Here is a 25,197-nt window from a genome sequence, read left to right as displayed (position 1 = left end):
AACATAGGTGAGGTCCATTAATTTATCAATTTCAGAGCTACAAAATTATATCCAATTGGGATTTCTAAGAAAACTTTCTTTATCTCTAGACTACAACCAGTTAGATTAGGAGAGAGAGATGACTGCATCACCTATCCATTTCCATCCTCCATTTCTGTTTCCACTTTCCACCCAGCAATCTGCACCTGGGCCAAATTTTGCTAGGATACTGCCAACTCGCAAACCAAAGAGTGCATTCTACGGGCCAAATTTTTTTAGCCCAAGGCCCCAAGCCAAGCCCATAGCGGATCCATTCTCAAGTGTATTTCAGGCCAGCTTAGCCCATATATCGTCCAACTGAAGTACGGCCTAAGCTATTCTGAATGAGGGTCTCCAACCAAGTTAGTGCTCGTTTGGGAGGGATTTGGGAATGTGTATTCTGGCATTTTGAGTTAGGCCTCACATGGGAATATCAGAAGCTATGTTTGGTGAAAACCCGAAAAGCATACCACTGCATTCCAGATGCGAGAAACATGACTATAATATGAAGTTATTCACTTATTCTATATCCACAATTCTGTCATTTCAACTCATCTCCGATGCAGAAATCATACCAAACATGCTCTTATTTTACAGCCACTATGTTGGGGTTTCAAATGGATGGGTTAGGGTTTAAAAAAAGGGTAAATTGTTGAAGTCTCTCTTGAAATTTTTGGTTGTTGCTGAAACTTTCCCTAAAATTTGGTAATGGCAATCACCTCTCCTAAACTTTTTGACAGTTGCAAGTAGGCCCTCTTTGGTAGGATATTTTAAAAAGAGGCAAGAAAATGTCCAAAGTACCCATGTAGTTACTTTAAAAAAATGTATATTTTTCAAATTTTCTCTTTATACAAGCCACTACACCAAATCCTTTTAATCTCTTTTTTGAAGTTGATTTATTTTTCAAATCTGCCCTTCATATCAACCACTCAAAGGTAAAGTTGCAACATTAAATTATCTGTATTTATTGTTCATAAAGTTTGTATTATTTTTTTTTTGTATAAATCAACCTCAATAATAATTGTATGGGTATTTTAGACATTTTTCATGCCTTTTTAAAAAAGATTTTACCATATGTGCTTTACTTGCAAATGTATCATAAAATTCAGGGGAGACATTTTCATGCCTTATTTTACAGCCTCAAAAATAACTGCATGGGCTTTAGTCGCATATGGGGTCCAGACTCCGGTGGGTTTAGTCACTGAGTCTAGGTTGAATGAAGTTGGCGAGTCTATATAAAGTAGGAGTTCTCTCGGCCGGAGAAGAAGAACGTAGTAAAATTGGTGAAGCTCGAGGTAATATTGTGGAGATTAGAGAGCTTGAGTTGGTAATTTATGGGAGAAAATTAATTAACACATCAGAAATGGGGTGTTGTAACTTGTAATAATTAACATGTAAGCTGCGATTAATAATAACTACGTACACGGCATTCTTTGGAGTCTTTTAAGATCTTGTTTTTTTGGCACTTAATCACCTCCTAATATGGTTACTAATTGCACCCAAATGGCATTTAAATTGGATAATTTCGAAAACTGTGGCTTATTAAATTATTTGTGCATGTATGCAAAATGACCAAAATAACCCTAAGGAAGTGAACCATTTGGGTATCAAGATTAAATTATATATATATATAGGATGTCTAGGTAGATTTACAAAAATATTTATTTGTAGGATGGATATTACACATTCAAACCAGCTTATTACGAACATAGGATATCAACTGTTTGCGACCAAGGGAATATGGTTTCAAATTACTTAGTAATAAAGGGGATAAGTACAAGATTTTAAGGCAATATGGCATAAATAAAAATCCATTTGATGTTCATATTTATAATTTATTATACATAGCCCCCTGTGTGTGTGTTTTTAATTCTCGAATACAGTCAAATGATCAATAGACCTACTTAATAAACATATGCCTGATTTGATAGTCCTCCCTTTTAATGCACAAATATTAATGCCCTCTGCATGTTTCTTAATTTTCAATAGGATTCCACTTGAATTAACAAAGTTTATGGACATGAGGACAGATCAGTACCACTGTACTAGGTCTTGGTGCATTAAAGAGGAATTCCTGATCAAAATGGATATTTGCAACTGTATATAAACCTAGGTTGTGTTTGAGTAAAGCTTAAGATTTGTAGTTTTAAAGCCCAAAAATATGAAGCTCCAATTTTAGGTTCTGTGTTTGTTCTGGCTTTAGACTATTATGTTTTGAAAAGTAACTTTTACCAAATGATCAAAACACTTTTGTTCATTTTTGTTTCTCATACCCCAATGCCTCAAATCAAAACCTTACCAATGGGCAACTTTGACTCTGAATAGACTGATTATATAGGAAGTACCTTGACTTTGAATTAATAGACTGATTATACAGGCAGAAGTGTATTTATAATTAACACGTAAGAACTTAATTAAGGGTTATGAAAAGGCAATAGTACCCCTGATTGTTTACCTTAATTATGAGGGGGTATCCTAGTTAGCTCAAATTACTGATTACGTAGAAAAGTCTATTTGTCAAATTATATTGTCCCACTGTATTTGCCAAAGTCAGCATAATCTTCTTTAGTTTTTCACTTTTCCTATTTTTGATAAGCAAAATCAACTGCCTAATCACTTTCTCATTAATTATTATCCCAATTCTTGATAAACAAAAAAATTAGTTGAGTGGTTTGGATCATCCAACCACAATCACATCGTAGTTTCTACAGCATATGCTGAACCCAAGCCTGTGTTAGATTCATGAATTCTTGAGGCTATGTTTGGTTTGACAGAAAATGAAAGCAACAGAAAATTGAGGTATGCACACTCACACACCTTTCCTGAGACAAGTAAGAGCCAGGTACACTATCCAACCTGTAAATGCTAATAACCCAGTCCAGTCCAGAAGGTCCATGTCAGACACAAATTTATGCTTGAGGCTCCTTTCATTTGCTGGTATTTAGTAGGGATAAGTTGGTCAATTGAGTACAACTATGTAGAGTACAAAACCTTATATTTTATATATATTTGCACTCCTTCCAAATTGAGCCTTACTTGATGTGTATACGGATGTGTATACACATACGGATGTGTATACGGATGGATAGATTAACTACAAAGAAAAGATGTTTAGGCTAGAATTGCTTTGTGCAACCACGGCCGTGCCCATCACTGACCCCAAAAAATCAACGTCAAACCCATTGCCCAGGCCCACTTAAAACCAGTGGGACTCATTCCTGGAATGGGCCAGTCCATAAATAGCGGGTCACGGAGTAATTCAATCTCCCCTATTAGACCTTGTATTTACTTTACAGCAAACAACTTTTCTATGTGGCGTTGATAATGAGTTAACCTGTTGCCACCCAAACCTCAACGCAAGATCAGTAGAGCTGGAGTCTAGTATGTATGCTGGTACAGTTGAAATATGAAGATAACATTTTGAATTACTCACAAAATGGATTAATTGCTCTTTTGCTGTTGGTAGTTTTAGACCTTGAATCCAATTAATATAACCTATTGCATCAAAAGTTTGTAGTAATCGATTAACACTACTCTAAACATGAATATGTTTCGGATTACCTTACACAGGAAGAAGCAGAAGCATTTATTTGTCCACGAAATAGGCAGAAAACTTTTCTGGATGAAATGTTTCAGCTATTATTTCCACCCATTTTGTAGAAAAGCTTTGTTATTGACCCTTTTTTATTTGATTCAATGTTAATGGAAAAGAAAACAAAGTTTTAATCATAAGATAGAAAGATATAGCTCAAATATTTCAGAAATATTTTCCATCAATTTTACATTGAAACAGTCTCAGGTTGGGAACAGTATAAAAAATACCATATACAAGGTTTTGCACTGAACACATTTATATTTGCACTCTTCCAAAACTGAGCCAAAAGGATCCTTAAGAAATTACTACATTCAGTACTATCTTAATTATTTTTATTTAATTGGTTCTCTTATTAAGTATGTATCACAATTTGCCTTCAAAAATAAATAACAAATTGATTGTTATCTTTTATAAGGTTTTCTCATCTTCTCTTCAAATTCTGAATTCCACCTTTCTATATACCTTTTGTAATGGATAACCGTGTTTAGTATATAAATTTGATTAAAGAAAAAACGAAAAGCAAAAGATTGAGGCCTTCCATGAGCATTGCATATTGAGGACTTAACTAGTAATCTGTAGAGATGATCCTTAACTAAAACCCACCAGGTTTATCAAAAGGGAGTGGTACTTGGGCCTATCTACAAACAACCTCACGTCCGTCCATTGGGTTATTCAATGGGTCTGAGATTCATCACCCATGCAATGCAATGGGCGTTAGATGGTTGAGGATACAGTGAGAAATGCATGCTACGTATACATTCCTTTCATTACTATCCAATCAATTGGATATAGGTGATGTTGGTATGGCTTCCTTTTATTTGAAAAGCATTCAAAAACCGAGAAAGGAAATGGTTGATAAATGTTTTTTTATTGTTGTGTGATATAATGGCACCACACAAACAAAACAGTAAATAAACACTAAATAGTAAAACTTTCAAATGAAGCTTTTCCAATGGTTGGGTTACACAAAAGCTAAGGGCCCATTTGGCATGTCTTTTTGCACGGTCTTTCGGCTGTTTACAAGTTAAGAAAGCCAATTTTCGGTCTATTCTCATTTGACTTGTGAAAGATCTAACTGCTAAAAGATGGAATGCCAAAACGACACAAAAAGCCCATTTTAGGCTGATTTCAGGAAGCTCTAAATGAAGTTTCTCACGTCTTTTGTGTTTTATTCTCACACGAAAAGACACGCATCTACCAAATGTGCTTCAAGCTGCTCAGATTTTCATGCAAAAGCTCAATTTGTCTTTTACATGTCAGAACTACCAAAAGATATTCCCAAAAAGACGCACCCAAACAGGCCCTAAAACAAATGTTTATTTGTTAAACAGTCGTACCAAATAGAAATTTGGCACAAACAACCACATGGGGATGAATTAGCACAGTTACCAAACACCATCTAAGTTTGTACTTCCAGAGACAAATGATGTCCAATACATGCACCATGCAATCACGCATTGTGTTCAATTCTCAAAAATAAGAAAACCCATTGATCAAAATGATGTTTACAGTAACCCATTTTCCCAAATTAACAGAAAGCCCATTGTTTAGATGGGTCCTACAAATTGAATGCTTCGGATTGCTTAACCTCTTCAATGATTTTATAACGCTGCAGTGATATCTACAGCATGATAGTACATGGGTTACCTGATCAATGCAGCTGATACAGTGATATCTTCAACTTTTCTATTGATATACACGCTGAAAATCAGTATGCTTCACACAGAGGTTGATGATATATAAAGCCATAGCTCTAAACAAATAACCAAACAAGAGCTCCCAGTCTACTCTAATGGCCTTTGTTTCACAGAACCATATCGTTCTCTTCTTTTGTTTCCTCCTAGTTAGGCTTTCTGCAGCAGATCAAGATGCTCTTAAAGCTGGATACTGGTACCGTGGAAGTGGCTCGGTGTCCGACATCGATTCATCTCTCTTCACCCACCTCTTCTGTGCTTTTGCCGGCCTCAACCCTGACACAAATGAGGTCACCATCTCCGACGATAATGAAGATGCCTTCTCCACCTTCACCAGAACAGTCCAACGCAGCAACCCAACTATCACAACCCTTCTATCCATCGGCGGTGGAGAGACGGACCCTCATTCCTTCGCCTCAATGGCGAAGAACCCCTCCTCGCGGGAGATCTTCATCAACTCATCGATAAACATTGCCAGATTCTACGGCTTCCATGGCCTTGATCTGGCCTGGGAATCTCCCACAACTGCAGACGAGATGAGTTATTTTGGTCTACTTCTAGACGAGTGGAGAACGGCTGTGGATGCCGAGTCAAATGAGTCTGGTGAGTCACCACTTATTCTAACAGCAGCTGTTCATTACTCGCCGGATATTGGCTCGGTGACTTTCCCAGTCGACTCAATTCGGAGGAGCTTGGACTGGATCAACGTCGTAGCCTTTGACTACTACACACCATCTTGGGCACCCTTCACTGGTGCGCATGCCCTCCTCTACGACCTTCCCAACCGAGTTAGCACAAGTTCTGGCATTCGTGCTTGGATCGACTCTGGGTTGGCTCCTGATACGCTAGTTCTGGGTCTGCCTTACTATGGCTACGCATGGAAGCTGAAGAAAAGTGAAAACCACGGTGTGGGTGCACGAGCAAATGGGCCGGCGGTGAGTAAAGACGGTGAAATGACTTACAGAAAGATCAAAGAGTTCATCAAGAAGAAAAGAGCCAAGTCGATATACAACTCGACGATCGTAGCGAACTACTGCTACTCTGGAACAACATGGATCGGTTATGATGATGTGCAGGCAATTAAAACTAAGGTTTTTTATGCCAAGGATCAAGGACTGCTCGGTTACTTCGTGTGGCACGTCGGAGGCGATAAGAATTGGGTGCTTTCTCAAAAAGGTACGTAACGATCAGTACTGGACGACTGATCTTCATCTTCGTATCCATTAATTTTACCAAAACCCAGTGAGTTGAATGAATTATGCATCATTACCCATTTGCTGAGCGAGTCGTTGTGACTCGTCCTCTTCTTTGTTTTGTGTCTTGATTTTTGCTCAGAATGGATTTCCTTCTGCAATCACTGAATAAATAATATCAATCTTGTTTTCCAGCTTCATCAACGTGGGATAGCCTTGAATAGTTACGAAAATTGAAGGCAAGAGGACTAAGGAAAGTAGAAGTTTTTTTTTTCTTTTATTTTGCTGCAATGTTGGAGTTTTATGTGAGCAAAAGTTATGTCTGGACATTAGAAATTGATAAAAGATTTCAACTGCTATGAATTAGTAGCTTCACGAGCATGTGTTAGAAACAGAACCCATTGTTTCCTAAATGGGTCAATCATCAAGCATGGATGGACCAAGCTCTTTTTTTTTTTTTTTGTATTTTTTTATGACAAATGAGGCTCCTATGCTGCCTCAATTCAAATTAAGGCTGCTCATTACGATCATGGAATAAAGTGTCTAGTTTAATTAATCTCGAATCACCATCGGATCGTGAGACCCACTAAATATCCAAATTCAACTCATATCCATGTTCATCATTATTGCTCCAAATGCTAGCAGTACTTCCAGATCAAGTAAGGAGGCATTAACATTCCCCCTTCAGAGATCATTAAGAGAGACACAGAACGTTAATAAGTGTAAATGGACGACCGGTGCCTTCATTTAATAAGGAGGTATTAAATAATTAATGTATCCAAGCATAAGTGTTAGGAGAGGTTCATGAATAAGTATTAATTTATTCTCTAGATGCCCTGTGTGACTTGAGGTGTAGACAAGTACAGGTTCATCCATTCATTTGGATGAAATCTAATTAATTATAATGGGGTGATGAGGATTGAACACTAGACCACTTGATTAAACAGTCTTTGTTGAGATGGTATTATCAAGTGGTCTAGTGTTCAATCTTGGTTGCCTTTATTATAATTAATTAAAGTTTCAATATACATGATATGGTTGGGCCTGTGTTTTGTCCATGTTGAAGCCCAATAGTCTTTCATACGTGAGAGGGTTGTTAGAAAACAGAAACCTATTCAGAAACCTCTAAGTTCATAGTGCAAATATCAGTGACAGTGCATATCATATGATATAGCACAACATTGCACAGTGAACAAAGGAGCATATTGGACTTAGTGGGTTAGATCGTCCATATGAATGTCATTGAAGAAATACATCAATACAAATCAATAAATCAACTATATATTAGTGTTGTGAGTTAAGGATTTTAGAAGCAACATCTGGCTCGCATAGTGTTACCGGTCAGAATGGCCAAGGGCTGGTAGGCTGGTCCTGCAAGGAGCCAAGGAGGGAGAACATCAGAGACCCCGGGTTGGCATCCGAGGCAGAAACTCAGATGGTCAAGTTAGTAGGGATGCAATGTGAGGTGGACAAGGCCTGAAAGGGAAACACTCAGACAAGGCCACAAAAGGAGTTGCGAGTTCTTAAACCCAAGTTCCAGATGGGGGGTTGCACCCTATTTATATTTGAGGTCGTCTGGAGGTAAGTGGGCTCAGACGGTCAGGATGCAGTCTGGACATGGGGGGCGCAATCATTCGGGGCCGTCAAGTGCATCTACGCGATTGGTTCCCGGTTGCATGCCGAGCTCTGCTCCGTGCACGCCCTGATTGAGTCCGCTTTGAACGCCGCAGCCATCACATAGCATTAGATACAAGGCTTTCTGTTGGAAAATTGGTAAGGCTCAAAGCCTCAGACACTAGATCTCAATACCAGTTCTTAAGAAACCATTCAAAGTGAAGTGAAGTAAACAGAGTTAAATTAGATGACTTTCTCAGAGCTTTAAAATGTCTGAAATCCTAATTACACTGATTATGCATTAATTAATGTTACTGTGCAGCTTCATCAACATGGAAGTAGATCGCAATTGCTCATCGCAGGAGCCACGATCACAGATGGGGTGAACTTGAATTTTATGCAAACTAATGAAAATTTATAAATTATGAAAGAGACATTTTATTGTTAGACAAACGATACCCAGGAATTTTTCCCGAGTGATGAAATAGAAAAAAGGGTTATATTATATAGTAAGTCCACACTCCCCACATATCATCAAAGGGTTCGGCAATAATATGATGAAGGAAATACATCAAACCGGAAAAAACATATACCCAACCCAATCAACCGACACCAAAAATGTGGGGACCAATCAGCTTGACACAGATGCTCTTCCTTTATCTGGGCATGGAACAAGCATATAAGACAAGCAGCACAAGCTGCAGAGTTACAAATAGAGAGGAGTAAAATACTGATTAGTGTTTATATTCCAGCAACTATCTTCAATTTTATGAAGTAAGCTTGCTTAATCTATGGTTGGCAATTGGGAGAGTTGGACCGAGTTCTAGTTGGATGGACCTTTGAACCCATTGCCGGATCACATCCATCAGCAGCCCAGCATTTGTGGGTTTAACCCAAATTGACCTATCTAGCCCATTTAAACTTTGAAATAGCACATTAAAAGATATATGTAGATGGGTCTTGGGCCTGTACCCTGCCAAGTGCCAACTGCCCCTGCTTCACGGATTGAGACCTTCTTTGGACTATCACGTCCAAAGAAGTTTATTTCCAAAAGATCCTAATTTTAAAGACCTGAGCCCGTTCATAAATAAGGGATAATATCCAGGAAATTACTTAAACGTATCCTATAGTTTCAAAAACTATTTATATACACCTTAAAATATATTTAGTATTTAGGTTGCATTTGGATGCGATTTAAATTAAGAACTGGTTTGATTTTGTAGGTGTTTTGAAAAGAGGGTATAATTATTATCGATGTAAAATTTTATTTCGATTCAATTTTGTATGCATTTGGATGGAGTGAAGTTTTACGTTCATAGTCAATGTAAAACCTCATCGGCACTCCTCCACCCATTGCTATTTTCAAAAAGCAACAATCACTTTTATGGCTTAGTGTAAAATGCTATGGATGTATTTTTACATCAATAATGTCTTACACTGATTTCAAACGCAACCTTAAAATTGATAGGAAGCATTTAAAAGATAAATAGCCTTAACAGTTCTTTAAATTTTCAAAACATACACTGCTCAAACGAGCTTTGCCCTGACCGAAGATTTTAATATTGGATCTTTTATCAAACAAGATCAAGAGAATGGGTAGATGACTCCACCCATTTTTGCCACGTGGAGAATCATGTGATTTTCACAAGTTAAAACCCAGCTGAAATAAATTAGTAGTACATAAGAACATGCGTGTCAAGAATGACATTGGAATAAATTCAGGCACTTAATGAGAATAAGGGGGGTTATTCCGCCATTGCTTCTTGCAATTGTAAATCCTTGAGTTGATCACGGCCGACTGCAGAGCTCTTCTTCATAATTCCCCTCTTGGCTCATTGAGTTTTGTTCCAAAGGTTGCATTTGGTTGCAGTGCAATTTTATTTATACTAGTACAAATGGATGGAAGTGTAAATAAAAATAATACAAATTGTGATTTAATTTTGTTTTGGGTTTTACTTTATTTTGTTTTATTTTATTTATACTGCAATTAAATAAAATAAGATAAAATTTGAAACAAAAATAAATCAAAATCTGTACCCAAATATTTTGCACTAACACAGTTTTGCATTGGAACAAATAAATTTCATTCCCAAGGGAAGAGGGAATGGTCATTCCCTCAAATGAGGGAATACCACTCCACCAAGTTCTACTCAACCACACAGTAGGAATTAGAATGGCTTATTTCGATTCCGATTATAGACCCCTGCTTCCACGAACCAAATGGAAATCTTAGTCTGGTTGGTTCACAGTTGGAATCGGAATCAAAATCTGTTAGAATTGGAATAAAAATGATCTATTCCTATAGTCTATCTGGTTCAAACAAGAATCGGAATGGGAATTGGAATCAGCTGAAATAGGATTTTATTCCCAAGGAAGGGGGAGGGAAGAATGTCATTCCACCTGGAATAAGAATAGGATTCCAATTCCACCAACCAAACAGTTGAAATAAGCATGCCCATTCCAAATCTGATTATAGACCCCTATTCCCACGGACCAAATGAACCCTTATCCTTTCTTGTAAGTACTAAACCAAAATCAATGGATTTCCATCCATGCTCTTACAGAAAAACTCCTGTTATTACTGTCGTACATGGATAAGACATTCTTATAAATATTTACAGTTATTTAATTGTGGATCCAAAAGGTCATTTTTCTCATATACATACTTGAGTGAAATTCTTCAATTTCATCATTTGAAAGCAGTTTCGTGTTCATCCCTACTACTGAATTATGATTGAAATTTCTGAAAAAATAGAGAGAAAATTTATTACCTTCTAAAACATCAATTATAAGATTGCACAAAAAGAGAATCAATGAATACCAACACTTTTCAACCCCTATATTGGCCTTGTTTGCTCCTGGAATACTTTTGGGCCCTGTTTGCTTTTTAGTAAGTTATTTACATGGTTAAATCTAGTTATTTGGGTAAGTTTTTTTTTGGGAAACACTTACCCAAGTAAGTGTAACCCATGTTCTTTTATTTCTTATGTAAATAAGGCAACAACCATTTTAGCCATAAAACTACATTATTAAAAGGGGCATTTTTATCCCATTCAAGTGTTGGCAATTTCCCCCTAAGGCCTTGTTCGTTTTTTGGTAAATTATTTACCCGGATAAATACAGTTATTTGGGTAAGTTTTTCCTGTGAAACATTTACCCAGGTAAATGCATTTGCCCATGTTCTTTTATTTCTCATGTAAATAAGGCAATAACCATTTTAACCATAAAAATCCATTATTAAAAAGGGTATTTTTGTCTCATTCAAGTGTTGACAACTTTCCCCCTAGGTGTGAAAGTTATTTACCCACCTAAGAGATGGGTATACCCAAGAAAATAAACTTTCCCCGGTCTCCACATAAATCTAAAAAAAAAACATGAGATTCTTGGTCAATGGGAACCAAAATCCCATTGATCAACTTTCCCCCCTCTCAGAATTTGAAAAAACAATGCCCCCCAAGTGGGAAAAATATTTATCCACCTAGGAGATGGGTATCACTTACCCAAAAAATAAACTGAAAAAAGAGCATGGGATTCTTGGTCAATGGGAACCAAAATCCCATTGACCAACTTTCCCCCCTCTCAAAATCCAAAAATAGAACGTCCCCTTGTTTTATCTTAAAAAAAAGAATCATGCCTCGTCAATAGAATTTCGCTAGATTACATTGGCAATCAGCCAATTAACCGTCAAATTAGGTACCCGTGGTTAGAATATGTCAGCTAGTTGCAGAAGGTCTAGGCTGCTTTTGGTCGGAGTGCAATTTTATTTGCATTATTATAAATGCAAGGGAGTATAAATGAAAATTGTAAATTTTGGTTTAATTTTGTTTTGGGTTTGATTCTATTCTGCTTCAGGTCTTATTTAACTTCATTTTTTACTGCAATTAAATAAAATAAGATAAATTTTGAAATAAAAACAAATAAAAATTTGCATTAGTGCAAATAAATTTGCATTGCAACCAAATACAGTGTTAACTACAAGTCTACAACTTGTATCTGTCCATTTTCTACCATGTTGTGTAGTCCAAGGTTTTTCGAACTGCTGTTGACCCGGACGGTCGGACCATTCGGCCCAAAAACCGTCTAGGAAACCGGTTCCGTTTTATCCCAAACCCGGTTTTTGACCAAAAATCATTAAAAAAATCAGCAATTCGTTGACCCAGGTGGTCAAACCGTCGACCCATTCAACGGTTTTTGACCATTTTTATTTATTATTATTATTTTTATTTATTTATCAGAATGAATTATTCGTTTGAACTAAACAGTTAAACCATCAATTCGTTGACCCAGATGGTCAAACCGTCAACCCATTCAACGGTTTTTGACCATTTTTATTTTTTATTATTATTTTTATTTATTTATCAGAATGAATTATTCGTTTGAACTAAACAGTTAAACCATCAATCCAGAAACCGGTGGCCAGAACGGTTCTCTTTCCATGTCGTTTTTTAAAACGTTGGTGTAGCACATTACCCGCCCCAAAACATACCAGTTAAAATGACCTACCATAACCAACCGAGTAGTGTAGTGATCCCTGGACTGGGCTGGGCTGGGCCGGGCCGGGCCGGGTTTGGCTTCTGGGCTTATGCCTATAAATTTTTTTTTAAGGCTTATGCCTATAGATAAATATCTTATATTTAATTTTGGTGCATCTAAATAGCTACATTGTAACTTGTTTTTCTTATCAAATTCATGTAACTTGTTTTGACCAGTTTCTCCTCTTCTAGAAAGTGGGGAAAAGAACCACCAAGCTAAGCTTATATTTATCCATAAATACAAGTTCTGTTGTGCAAGTTCAAGGCACTCTCTCTCCCCAATGGCCTCACAAAATCTTCTCCCTTTCCTCTTCTGTCTTCTCCTCCTGCAGCTTCATCCTTTGGCAGCCCAAGATGCCGTTAAGGCCGCCTACTGGTTCCTAGACAGTGGATTAGCTGCGTCTGAGATTGATGTTTCTCTCTTCACACATCTCTTCTGTGCTTTCGCTGATCTAGACCCTCAGACCTACCAGGTCACCATCTCTGCCGCTAACCAAGCTCCCTTCTCCACCTTCACAAGCACACTGCAACAAAACAACCCATCTGTCAAAACCCTTCTCTCCATCGGTGGAGGAAACTCCAACGCCTCCTACTTTGCTTCAATGGCGAGTCAACCCTCTTCCCGGAAGTCATTCATCGATTCCTCCATAGAAATTGCTCGATCCTATGGCTTCCATGGGCTCGACCTTGACTGGGAATCCCCCAGAAACGACACTGAGATGGTTAACATGGGTCTGCTTTTAGACGAGTGGAGAGCTGCTGTGGACACCGAGGCAAGTAACTCTGGCCAGTCGCCATTGCTCTTAACTGCAGCTGTTTATTACTCCTCGGTTCTTGATTCAGTAACTTTTCCGGTTGATTCAATTGGGAGAAATCTGGACTGGATCAACGTCATGGCTTATGACTATTACATGCCATCTTGGTATAATTTTACTGGTGCTCATGCTCTTCTTTACGATCTGCCTGACCGAGTCAGCACGAGTTCCGGCATCGAAGCCTGGATTGGGGCCGAGTTGTCTCCTCAGAAAATAGTTCTGGGTTTGCCTTTCTATGGCTACGCATGGACGCTGGCTGACCCTGCAGACAACGGTGTGGGTGCACCGGCTACCGGCGCCGCTGTTACGAAATCCGGTGCGATGACTTACAAAGAAATTAAGGCTTTCATTGAGACAAATGGAGCAACAACAGTATACAATTCGACCATTGCGGCCAATTACTGTTACTCTGGATCGATTTGGATCGGTTATGATGATGTAGAGGCAATTTCAGACAAGATTTCATATGCTACGGAGACAGGATTGCTCGGATATTTCGCGTGGCACGTCGCCGGTGACGACAACTGGGTACTTTCAGAAGAAGGTATGCAATCATCATTAGGCTTACCCAAATCGTTCATTTCTTTTTTATTTGCATCAGAGAGTAATTAACCCGGTTAAATTAGATGGCTTGCGCAAAGATTCAAAATGTCTCAAATCCTAATTGCACTGATTATGTTTGTTATTGTTGCTTTGCAGCTTCATCAACTTGGGGATAAAATGCGTTGCTCTCTTTGCAGAAGCCACCACCACAGATTAATTGAAACATGAATTCTAGTATTCTACGCAATAAATGAAAATTTCTATGTTGACTATCAGAAGAAATTAATGAATAAAGTATGAAATTTTCCATGTTTGACAATCGCAGATTTGTCTCAAATTGATTCAAAGTTGACAAACGAATATCCAATCACCAACCTATCACATGTCTATTCTTATTGTTTCTATTGTCTATCTTTCGTCTAACAAAGCCAGTCATCCCATCGACGGGTCTCCGCTAGTTAATGAATAAAGTATAAAACTTTCGATGTTTGATAAGCGCAGATCGTCTAAAATTGATCCTAAGGTGGCGTACGGTAAATTTGAAGTCCGAAAAGAAAAAAAAAATCTGAAAAAGCTCAAAAAGCATTTACTCGAAAGTTCAATTGCTTTTATTGATTTTGTAAACATATGAATATAATGGAGTTCTTCAGTAATCTGAATGTTGGAATAATTGAAACTTGTGCATTTTACAAATTTATCCCTTAAGTTGTTATTTAAATAAAAATTATTAAAATAATAAGATAATATATAAAATATTATTAAATAATAGAAAAAAGATAAAATACTATGGATATTGATACAATAAAATATTAAAAAATAATAAATAAATTCTAATAAATAATATTTAAAAGATTAATAATATAAAAATAATAATTAATAATTAGAAAATAAAGTTAAGAAAGATAAAATAGTAAAAACTATTATAAATATAATAAATATATGAAAAACAAAAGATATTAATGAAATAATAGTAATAAAAATACAAAATACAAAAAAGATTATATGATATTACTAAAAATATAAAACAAGTACAGAATACTATAAAATAAATAAAAAAATATTAAAAAATGGTAAATCAATAATTGAAAATGATAACAATTTTTAAAACAATAAAATAAATTAATAAATCAGCCATATTAATTTTGTAGTTTTTCCTGAGAGAACGAAAACAAAAAAAATATATAAATATAAAAAACTTAAAATAGGGTCAAAATCAAAATTCATTAATATTTAGAAAGGGCGTTGTTAAGAGATGAAAAACAAAAGGTTTTGTTTTGTTTTTATAGGGTGGATTCGAGCCAAGCCGACTGCCACTGCTATTTCTCCGAAAGGGTGGATTCGAGCCAAGCCGAGCCAAGCCAATACTTGGCTATTCTAGCTCAACTCGTAGGAATAGTATCAGGTTCGAGCTCGGCTTGGTTCATAGCTCGACTATAAGTCAAGTTTTTTTTTGAAAAATAAAAATTATATGTATAAAATTATTTTTTATTTTTTAGAGAAAAAATTAAGAATTATAAAATTATTTACTATTATACATAAACAATAAAAATATTATTATATATAATAAAATTATTTATTATATATGTATGCATGTATGTATTTATTATATATAATAAAAATTATTTATTTAATACTAGGCTCGTGAGCCTCAAGAGCCGAGCTTCACTGGGCTCAAGCTCGGCTTGATTAGCAAATGAGTTTATATATCGGGCTCGAATTTGGCTCGAAGCTCAATTTAAACCAAGCTGAGCCGAGCTCGAATAGCTCGTGAAAGGCTCGGCTTGTGGCCACCCATATTTCTCCCCACCTTCCCATCTCTCTTCCCGTCCTCTTCCAGCAAAATATTTCTCTTCTTTTAGCATTTTTTTTTTTGGTTCTCCTCCAACAATGATGAGGAACAACAATCTAGGTTGGTTGACTTTGCTCACTGCACTGTAGTGACGAAGAAGAAGAAGAAGAAGAAGAAGAAGAAGAAGAAGAAGAAGAAGAAAAGAGAAACAGAGTTGTGAGAATAGCTTCTTCTTCTCTCAAAAAGCATAGAGCAGAGCAAAAAAAAAACCTCTCCTCTGCCTGATCAAGATCACCAGTGTTGTTGTTGTGGAGTGGGAAACGATTATGAGAAAAAAGAAGGGTTTGTGTGGGCTTGGGATGATTTAAGGTGCAAGATAATATTTTTTTTTTTTGAATTCTCACAAGAGCACCATTAAAATATTGATACGATATGCCTTTGTCACCGACCTAGCGACCTACCTCTGCCACCGACTTGGCAATCTACCTCTGCTGCCGACCTGATGACCTACCTCTGTCACCGACCTAGCAACTTGACGACTTGCCTCTACCGCTGACCTGGTGACCTGCCAAAGTGACACGTAGCGGATCTCTAGAAGCCTACCAGTTGTCTTTGAACCTTTTGGGACACTGTGTAACCCTAGGCCTTATCCTCATCTTGCCCGAATTGAAGGGAAATGGTAAGCCTTATTAACTGGCACGTTATCCTCCTTCCAAAGCAAAACGGACATCTACGTCATGGGTTGGGGATTCCAGAAGCGTTTCATGAGACCCACAGCAGCCTAGCTATAAAAGTGTATCAGCTCCCGAGACCCGGGTAGATGCGCAATTTAGTTCTCACAGTTCTCCAGCTCTCTCACATTTAGTTATCTTACAAATCTCTGATTCGCTGACTTAAGCATCGGAGTGCCCACCCCGGGTAAAGCAACCTAGGCACTCTAACATTGTTTCCTTGCAGATCGTACTAGTAAACTATGCAGCAGCTCGTCACCATTCAACTAGGCATCAGAGCCACCTCTCCAGCTCATCACCACTCAACTAGGCATCAGAGTCACCTCTCCAATTCGTCACCACTCAGCTAGGCATCAAAGCCACCTCTCCAGCTCATCACCACTCAATTGGGCATCAAAGTCACTTCTCCAGCTCGTCACCACTCAGCTAGGCATCAGAGCCACCTCTCCAACTCGTCATCACTGAACTAGGCATCAGAGCCACCTCTCTAGCTCGTCACCACTCAACTAGGCATCAAAGTCACTTTTCCAGCTCGTCACCACTCAGCTAGGCATCAGAGCCACCTCTCCAGCTCGTCACCAATCAACTAGGCATCAAAGCTACCTCTCCAGCTCATCACCACTCAGCTAGGCATTAGAGCCACCTCTCCAACTTGTCACCACTCAACTAGGCATTTGAGCCACCTCTCTAGCTTATCATCATTCAACTAGGCATCCAAGCTACATTCCAAATAGGGATTATTTAGCTAGGCATCTGAGTTACAAGCCAGCCGGGAGCTGCCAAAACGCACATCATCAGGTTTGACCATGGTTTTCAAAATCGGACCAGATTGGATAGTCGGACCGAAAAAATTGGGAACCGATCAGGTGATTGGTTCCAGTTTTCCCCAAAACCGGATATTTGCCAAAAAATGTTCATTTGGTCAGCAAACCATTGACCCAGGCGGTTGAACCTTTCAAACCATTCGAACCATTTAACGGCTATGACCATTTTTTATTTTATTTTTATTTTTTATTTTTTTGTCAGAACAAGTCGTCCATCTGGTTCGAATGGTCCAACCGTTTGACTCGAGAACTGGACCCCTGACCAGTTCGTTGTCCAGGTTGGTTTTAAGAACCTTGGGTTTGACTAATGATGTAGCGTCTCACAATAAAAAAAATGGGAGTAGCGTGATTCAAACCTAGGTTGGTGAATGCGAAACCAAAGACAAGATACGCATTAACCACAAAGCCACTTCTTATTTCAAGTTAGTTAGTGTAATAAAATAACTTTTATTACACTTAATGTTTACATGCATACAAAAAACAACATACATTTATTTTCAAAAACTTCAACTATAAATTAAAAAGAACAATATTCAAAATTAGTATTTTATAAATAAATGGAATGAATAATTTATAAAATCCACACACACACACACACACACACACACACACATATATATATATATATATATCAAAAATGAATTTTAATTTTAAAAATTTATACAAATAAAATATTCATAATAGAATAATTACTTTAATACTTAAATTTTATAAATTTTCATATGGTATATATCTTAAATTTTTATAAATTATTAAGTAATATTTTAATGTACATTAAATAACAATGTATTTATTATTTAAAAATATAAAAGTATTGTTTACAAAATATTTGAAAATATAATATAAATTGAATCTATTAAATACATTAATCTACATTTTATATAAAAATAATTTTTAACTTCAAAATTTTATAAAAATAAAATATTAATAATGGAATAACTATTTTAGTAATTAAAATTTATGAATTTTCATATGAAATGAATTTTCAAAATATTAATAGATTTGATATATTTTAAGTTAAGATTATATATTTTTATAAATTATTAATTTATATTTTAATTTACATTTTATAATAACACATTTATTGTTTACAAAAATATAAATATTATTTATCGAACATTTAAGAATTAATTTTTTAGTTGAATTTTTTGTTAATGTTAAAAATAAAAACAGAAAAATAGAAAAAATGATATAATAATTCAAATACAATAGTTGCATATGCTTTATGTCTTACACTTTAATAGATAATAAAATAATATTGGCTTTTTGCATATATTAATTTGTAAAAATCTATATAATATTTGCCCTGGATTCTTGATTGATGCATTATTAGTAAAATTGTATAATATCTACATGCCCTGCTATATTAATTATAATATATTTCTTCATATGTATATGTATATATATCATTTAAATATATAATTCCTATGTATTTATATATTATTTATAGTTGTTTTGACATTAAATTTAATGTTATTAATATATTTATGGAACTTGTGTGTATTTTCTTAGTGTATCCAAGTATTTTTATATTTTTTGTTCGTATCCATTCGTTTCCCAAGCACAGCCGTATCTGTATATATATCTTAATTGAAAGAGGTTTCTATTCAGTTTTACTGATCACAACCTAATTAAATTGAGAGACGAATATCGAATCACCCAGACATCCATGTATGAAATCGCATAGGTCTCCGCTAGTTAACAAATGAAGTATAAAACTTTCCATATTTTAACAAATGAATACAAAATTGTCTCAAACTTATCGTAAGTTGACAAACGAATTTCCAGTCATTAACGCGTGCATGCATCGCATCGCATGGGTCCCGTTAATTAATGAATAAAGTAGGAAACTTTCCGTGTTTGAAAAACGCAGATTGCCTCAAATTTATCTTAAATTGACAAAGGAATATCCAATCACAACATATCATATCAGCAAAAGATATATATGTAAGGTATACAAATTAGGCCCAATATCAAGATAATGATCATCGTTTTCAAAATTGGATCGAATCGGAAGATCGGACCGGAAAATCGGGAACAAGTCACTTGACCAGTTCCGTTTTTCTTTAATATCATTTTTTCCCTAAAACCATTGATTTTGGTCAGTAAATCACTGAATCATCCAGTTCAAACAGTTTTAGCTGTTTTTCAATTTTATAATTTTTTTAAATTTTTAAATTTTTTTTTATTAAAACGGGCCAACAATTTGAATCAAACAGTTAAATCATTTGAACTGATAATCTGACCCCTGACCAGTTCGGTCATTGGTTCAGTTTTAAAAACCATGATAATGATTATTACTTTTGGGTCATTTCCGAAAACATCTTTATGGTTTTAGGTATTTATCACAGCCTACCCTATAATTTAAAAATAATAATGGTATCTGCGTTTCTCGTCTAACATGGAATCTTCTTTCTTGTTCAAATCAAGAATAGAATTGACTGAATGGAGTGGATGCTTTTTTTTGTTACATGACATGAGGAAGATAATTAAAGCCGGTGAGGGAGAGTCCTGCCAGAAGAATCAAGAAGAGCTATAGGGCGTTGTAGTAAGACACAAACTATAAGGTTGGTTTTATGACATGTGGGGAGGGTTTTCACTTCACTTGCCAGTTAGGAGCATTGGATCAAGTTCTAGTTGGATCGGTTTTAAACCTTTGCTGGGCCACATTCACATATTAGGCTATTACCCCAGCAACTGTGGGTCTAACCCAATTTGACCCATCTTAAGATATGGGTCTTGGTTCTGCACCCTGCCATGTGCCATTGCTTCATGGATCGGACCTTCTTGGTCCATGTCTCATTGACAAGGCTCCCATGCATTTAAACCAGAATTTAAAATCTGTCTGTTTGTAAATTGTAATTTCATGCATTTAAAACGATGCAATTGATCCAATTGTGCAATTCATCCGGTTCCAATAATTTACCTGACATAATTCTCATTAGAAATAACAATTCATGAGTAAGCGATTCTCTTGTCTTGTCCCAAAGTTCGAGATAGAACTCCACTAGAAAGTCATTCATCCGGTTCCAATAATTTCTGAAATGCTTTGTATAGATGAAATAAAGGGAACTATTTTCAGTATTTCACATGGCATCCAATTGTGCAATTTCCTTTTTCTCGACAGAACCATGCTTATTTTGATGTTCTTGCTACAGGGTCATGGTCTTGAAAATTAGCTCAAAGTTTGAACTACGGCAATTTTGCCATACTACAGGTTCTGTTGCTCTTGTAAGCATCATCATCTCATTATCATCCTCATCTTTGTAATTTTCTAATTTCAAGGAAATCCTTCCTGTTATTCTGACTAATATAATTTTGTAATCTTGGCCATAGTTAAAGCTGTGCCAACCAATCCCAGACGAACTGGGATATGCTGATTCTATTTCGGTAGAGGAGATTGGTAGTGTTCGGGTGTTTTCCATTATTCATAAGTGCTATTATTGAAGGTTTTTTTTATTTATTTTATGGTTTTATCCTCTCTTTACCTTCAATGTATGTATTTCCTCATTTGATAGGTAACGGTATACTAGATGACCTTGAAAGACCACACTCAACTGAAAGTATACTAGATGACCTTGAAAGAGCAGTTGATGATGGTGTAAATACATATAAGGTATTCATGCTTCACATCTTCTTTTGGCACATTAACCTTGAAGCAGAATTTAAACGTTGCCGACAATAAAAAATGAATTCTGCTACTCAACTTGTTTTCATCAGCTTTTGGATCAATGATAATTTTTGTCTCAACCTATGTGCAGGGACAGTCGCATAATCCCTGGAGCTGCAGCAAGTGAAATTGAGTTGGCAAGAAGACTGAAAGAGTTCTCTTTTAAGGAGACAGGGTAACTGTTACTTTCTCTTCCTTTTCCCTTTGTCAGTTACCTTCATAGCCATAACTCTTGGATTCTCCTACATGAAATTGGTTCTAGTGGTTTTATATTATCTATGAGATGTCTTGAACTCGTTGCTGTCTGTCATGGAAATTCAAAACTAAATTTTTTGATGTTTCTCATGGAAAAAATCACATTAGTGAAAACAAGGATATGGAATGCAGGTTGATACTACTATCTTTATGGTATCAAAACACTCTTCTTTTCTCTTGTTCAATATTTCAGAATTGAGCAGAAAACTACTCATGTTACATTACACGTTGGTGAATGTTTACTTTTTTTTTTCTACGCATTGAACATGTCACATTCTTCTATGGTAATGACTTTTATGCCTTTGTTGTTTGCCATGTCCTGTATAGCTGCTGAAGTTAAGGTACTTCTGCTTGCAGATTAGATCAGTATATGCTATTGCAAAGTTTGCTGAAAGCTTTGAGATGGTACCTAAAACTTTGGCTGAGAATGCTGGGCTGAATGCAATGGAGATCATTTCCACCCTTTATGCAGATCATGCAGCTGGAAAGACAAAAGTGGGTATTGACTTGGAGGAAGGTGTTTGCAAGGTTGTAATTGCTATGGATATTTGGGACCTCCATGTGACCAAGTGAGCACTTCATATTGTCTATTTCCTAAAACCATTTCAAAATCTTACCATGTAACTTTTTTCATTGTGGAGTATCATCCATGTGTTGGTAATAATGTTTTGTCAAATGCTTCTTGGGGTTTGGACTCGGATACAACCTGGTCAAATAGGCATTGAAGGTCCAGTAATAAATATCTTGTTGGACGCAATTGAACGGAATATTAAACTACCAATTTGTATCTTTATTCTACGTGCTTCAACTCCCATTAGGTTGTTCAACTCTTCTCCTAAATAAGTTTTGTTTATTGATTGTGATTAACAGCAACCAGGATAGGTCTTATAGTATTATATGTTAGAATTGATATTGAAGGGTGAATAAGGTTCAAATTGAAATAATGCTTTGTAGTTTCTTCCACCAGGAGAGCTGGAAACCATCCACATTATTTTAGGATTTTGATTTAGAATGATTTAAACATGTTTATAAAGATTTATAGTGTTCCTCCATTTTTGTTTCTGTATATTAGTTGCTAATAATTATACTTGAATCATGACTTAATCATCTTTGTTGGATATGTTGACAGGTTCTTTGCCCTCAAATATGCTGCAGATGCTGCCTGCATTGTGCTTCGGGTAGACCAGGTAATTTCATGTATTACTGAGAATTTTCATCCCCTAGATACCTTGCTACAGAGATCACCTGATAATGCATTAGCACTTGGTAAATCTTTAAGACTACCTATTGTGATTACAGATTATAATGGCAAAACCAGTGGGTGGTCCAAAGAGAGATCAGCCTGCAGCGATGGACGAGGATTAGTTTTTGGCAGGGTAATTAATCTCTGCAATTGGATGCCATGTAAAATACTGAAAATAGTTCTGCTCTGGGTCTTGTAGCCTTTCTGAGTACATGATGATTTCTCCAATTGGGTTTTCTTCTGGGTCTGGTTTCCTTGAAGTGTGCTTCATTTTTAATGGGAAACCAATGTCATTTAGTGCTGGGAAGGATGAACCTCTGCACCTCTAAGGAAGGGCATGTTGGGGACCATCCTTGTTGCAAATTGAAGAGAATCTACAAGAGGAAGGGGGTGAAAATCATAGCTAGAGGTTAGAATTCTGTGAAGGACAGAGGTGAAGCAAATTCTTTGGAAGTAGGCTTGGTCAAAAAGGCATCAGGATTAGATTCAACTAAACAAAAAAATTGAAGTCTCGCCGGGGAGGAGGAGAAAAGAATAGGATAAAGTTTTTTGAAGGGAATGGAGGTGAAGAGAATGAAGTTGGAGAGGACGTGGGAGAGGTGACTGTTGATGGAGTGGGGAAAGGCGAATGATTGGGAGATTTGAATGTACATTTCCAGATAACTAGGGAGAGACATCCATGTGTTAAGCCGAGTAGGTGCTTCAAATGTATGCGAGTCCGATTCCCATGTTGGAGCTTGTTAGGCCTATTTATTAGATGGTTTATGTCACTATTTTTTTTTTTTTTTGTTCCTTTATGTGACAGGATGCCCAGGCTGCTAGTTTTATGCTTTTGGAAGCTTCATAGTTCTTATTCATAAAGAATAGTCGTCATTGGCGTGAAGAGGAGAGAGAAACTAGCTTACTTGGTAGAAGAGACTGTTGTATTTGCACTGATGGTGGGAGTAACTGGTTGTTTTTATGTTGTTATTTTTTACCTAGATGCCTGCTGTATGCTCGGGCAGCTTGTAATTTTTAATATTTGTTTAATGGTGGGAATAGCTGGAACACGATTTGGTAGCAAGAAATGGTTGTATTTGCATTGATGGAAATGCCAAACATCTACAAAAATTGTATTCTTATTTGCATCTTTCAAAACAAATGAGGTGAATGCAAAGTGGGTGTGTAAATCTTGAACCACTTTGCACTCACATCATATGAACCAAACATTTTTGTTTTGCACTCAACCAAACGGAGCCTAAAGGTTTAAATTTGTACAATGCAAATACAAGGTTTTAAAATACTTATACAACATTTTGCATTTGTACATGGTTGTATTTGAACTCTTTCCAATCCGAGTCTAAGGCTGCATTTGGTGCAGTCCAATTTTATTTATACTAGTATGAATGCATGAGAGTGCAAACAAAAAAAATGCAAATTCTGGTTTAACTTTGTTTTGGGCTTTACTTTATTCTGTTTCATGTCTTTATTTACTTCATTTATACTGTAATCAAACAAAATAAGCTAAAATTTGAAACAAAAATAGGTCAGAATTTACATTCAAATCATCATTTGCACTGCTATAGTTTTGCATCAATATAAATTTGTATGCGTTGCAACCAAACACAGTCTAAATGACTTCCTATTAGCTGGAAACTGAAAATAATAATTTTGACCCCAACATCTATTTGAAAAAATTTAATCAAAAGAAAATAAAAACAAAATTGTCATGGCCACGATCGCAGATTGATTGAAACCTGAATTTTATACACAAACTAATGAAAATTCTTATGTTGACCATCGGAAGAACTTAATGAATGAAGTTTGAAAGAGACTGAAGATATATAATTATTTTGGGTTAAAGAGAAATAGATACATAAAAGGCCTACAAGTAAGGATTAATCATGAAGGTCAAAAATCAACATATTGATTACATTATTGTTTTGTTCCAGATAATCACCAAATTTATGAAGAAAACTTTCTTAATCCATAGTTGGCAATTGGGAGACTTGGACCGAGTTCTTGTTGGATCAACCTTTGACTTTGAACCCTTATTATCCAAGCATTTATGGGTCTAACCCAATCTGACCCATCATATTGAAGGACAGATATAAATGGGTCTTGGGCCCGTACCCTGCCAAGTGGCCCTACCTTACATATTGGAACCTTCTTTCTCTGTCTGGGCCCTTTTGTTTATACTTTCTGCCATCTGTAGATTGGTGCTGGACCATCAGGTCCATACCCAAATACCCTGCTTTCTTTGACTCTTTCCAAAATATGCTTACAGTAATAGATAAGGTTTGTTAAGACCATTGCAGTCATATACCAAGCGAGTGCTTTACATTTTATGGAACTAATCTTTTGTAGAACAAAAGACCTAATTACTAGATCTGCTGAAATTTCAGCAGGAAGCAGTGAATACAGGGTGAAGCACAAAAACTGAATACATTATATATACAGTGGCAGGTTCTCTCCAGTGTCTACTAATTACTAGAACAAAAGACTTACTCTGGATTCAATGATTTGGAGGTATATAGTTATGTGATGTACTCATGTAAGTTTAAGTAGGATGGGAGGAGATGATAGCTGCAATAATCCAGAATGCAAAACATCTCTATTTTATGATGAAACATGGAGACTTGATTTGGAAGTGCTGACTGTAGCAATTCTCTTGGGAATAGCTGCTTTAATTGGAAATCAAG

The 25,197-nt window shown here is 36.3% G+C and overlaps 3 protein-coding genes across 3 annotated transcripts; all 3 read left to right on the top strand.

Moving 5' to 3' along the window:
- Positions 1–5,354: 5,354 nt before the first annotated feature.
- On the top strand, positions 5,355–6,881 carry LOC148843242 (class V chitinase-like). The gene is made up of 2 exons (XM_088959961.1): positions 5,355–6,483; positions 6,696–6,881. Exons 1-2 carry the CDS (start codon positions 5,406–5,408, stop codon positions 6,722–6,724), a joined length of 1,107 nt encoding a protein of 368 aa, XP_088816087.1. The 5' UTR covers positions 5,355–5,405; the 3' UTR covers positions 6,725–6,881.
- A 6,014-nt stretch (positions 6,882–12,895) lies between these two features.
- LOC148843241 (class V chitinase-like) lies at positions 12,896–14,323 on the top strand. The gene is made up of 2 exons (XM_088959963.1): positions 12,896–14,005; positions 14,161–14,323. The coding sequence occupies exons 1-2, from the start codon at positions 12,928–12,930 to the stop codon at positions 14,178–14,180; spliced, it is 1,098 nt and encodes a 365-aa protein (XP_088816089.1). The 5' UTR covers positions 12,896–12,927; the 3' UTR covers positions 14,181–14,323.
- Positions 14,324–21,650: 7,327 nt separating this feature from the next.
- LOC148843240 (T-complex protein 1 subunit theta-like) lies at positions 21,651–23,407 on the top strand. The gene is made up of 3 exons (XM_088959966.1): positions 21,651–21,842; positions 22,403–22,460; positions 22,573–23,407. The coding sequence occupies exons 1-3, from the start codon at positions 21,676–21,678 to the stop codon at positions 22,636–22,638; spliced, it is 291 nt and encodes a 96-aa protein (XP_088816092.1). The 5' UTR covers positions 21,651–21,675; the 3' UTR covers positions 22,639–23,407.
- Positions 23,408–25,197: the final 1,790 nt, after the last annotated feature.

Source organism: Nelumbo lutea, chromosome 8 (genome assembly GCF_056320005.1).
Source record: "Nelumbo lutea isolate HS-2025 chromosome 8, American lotus-T2T, whole genome shotgun sequence".
Taxonomy (NCBI): domain Eukaryota; kingdom Viridiplantae; phylum Streptophyta; class Magnoliopsida; order Proteales; family Nelumbonaceae; genus Nelumbo; species Nelumbo lutea.
The sequence above is the reverse complement of the archived record's forward strand: the minus strand, read 5'-3'. Positions and strand labels throughout refer to the sequence as shown.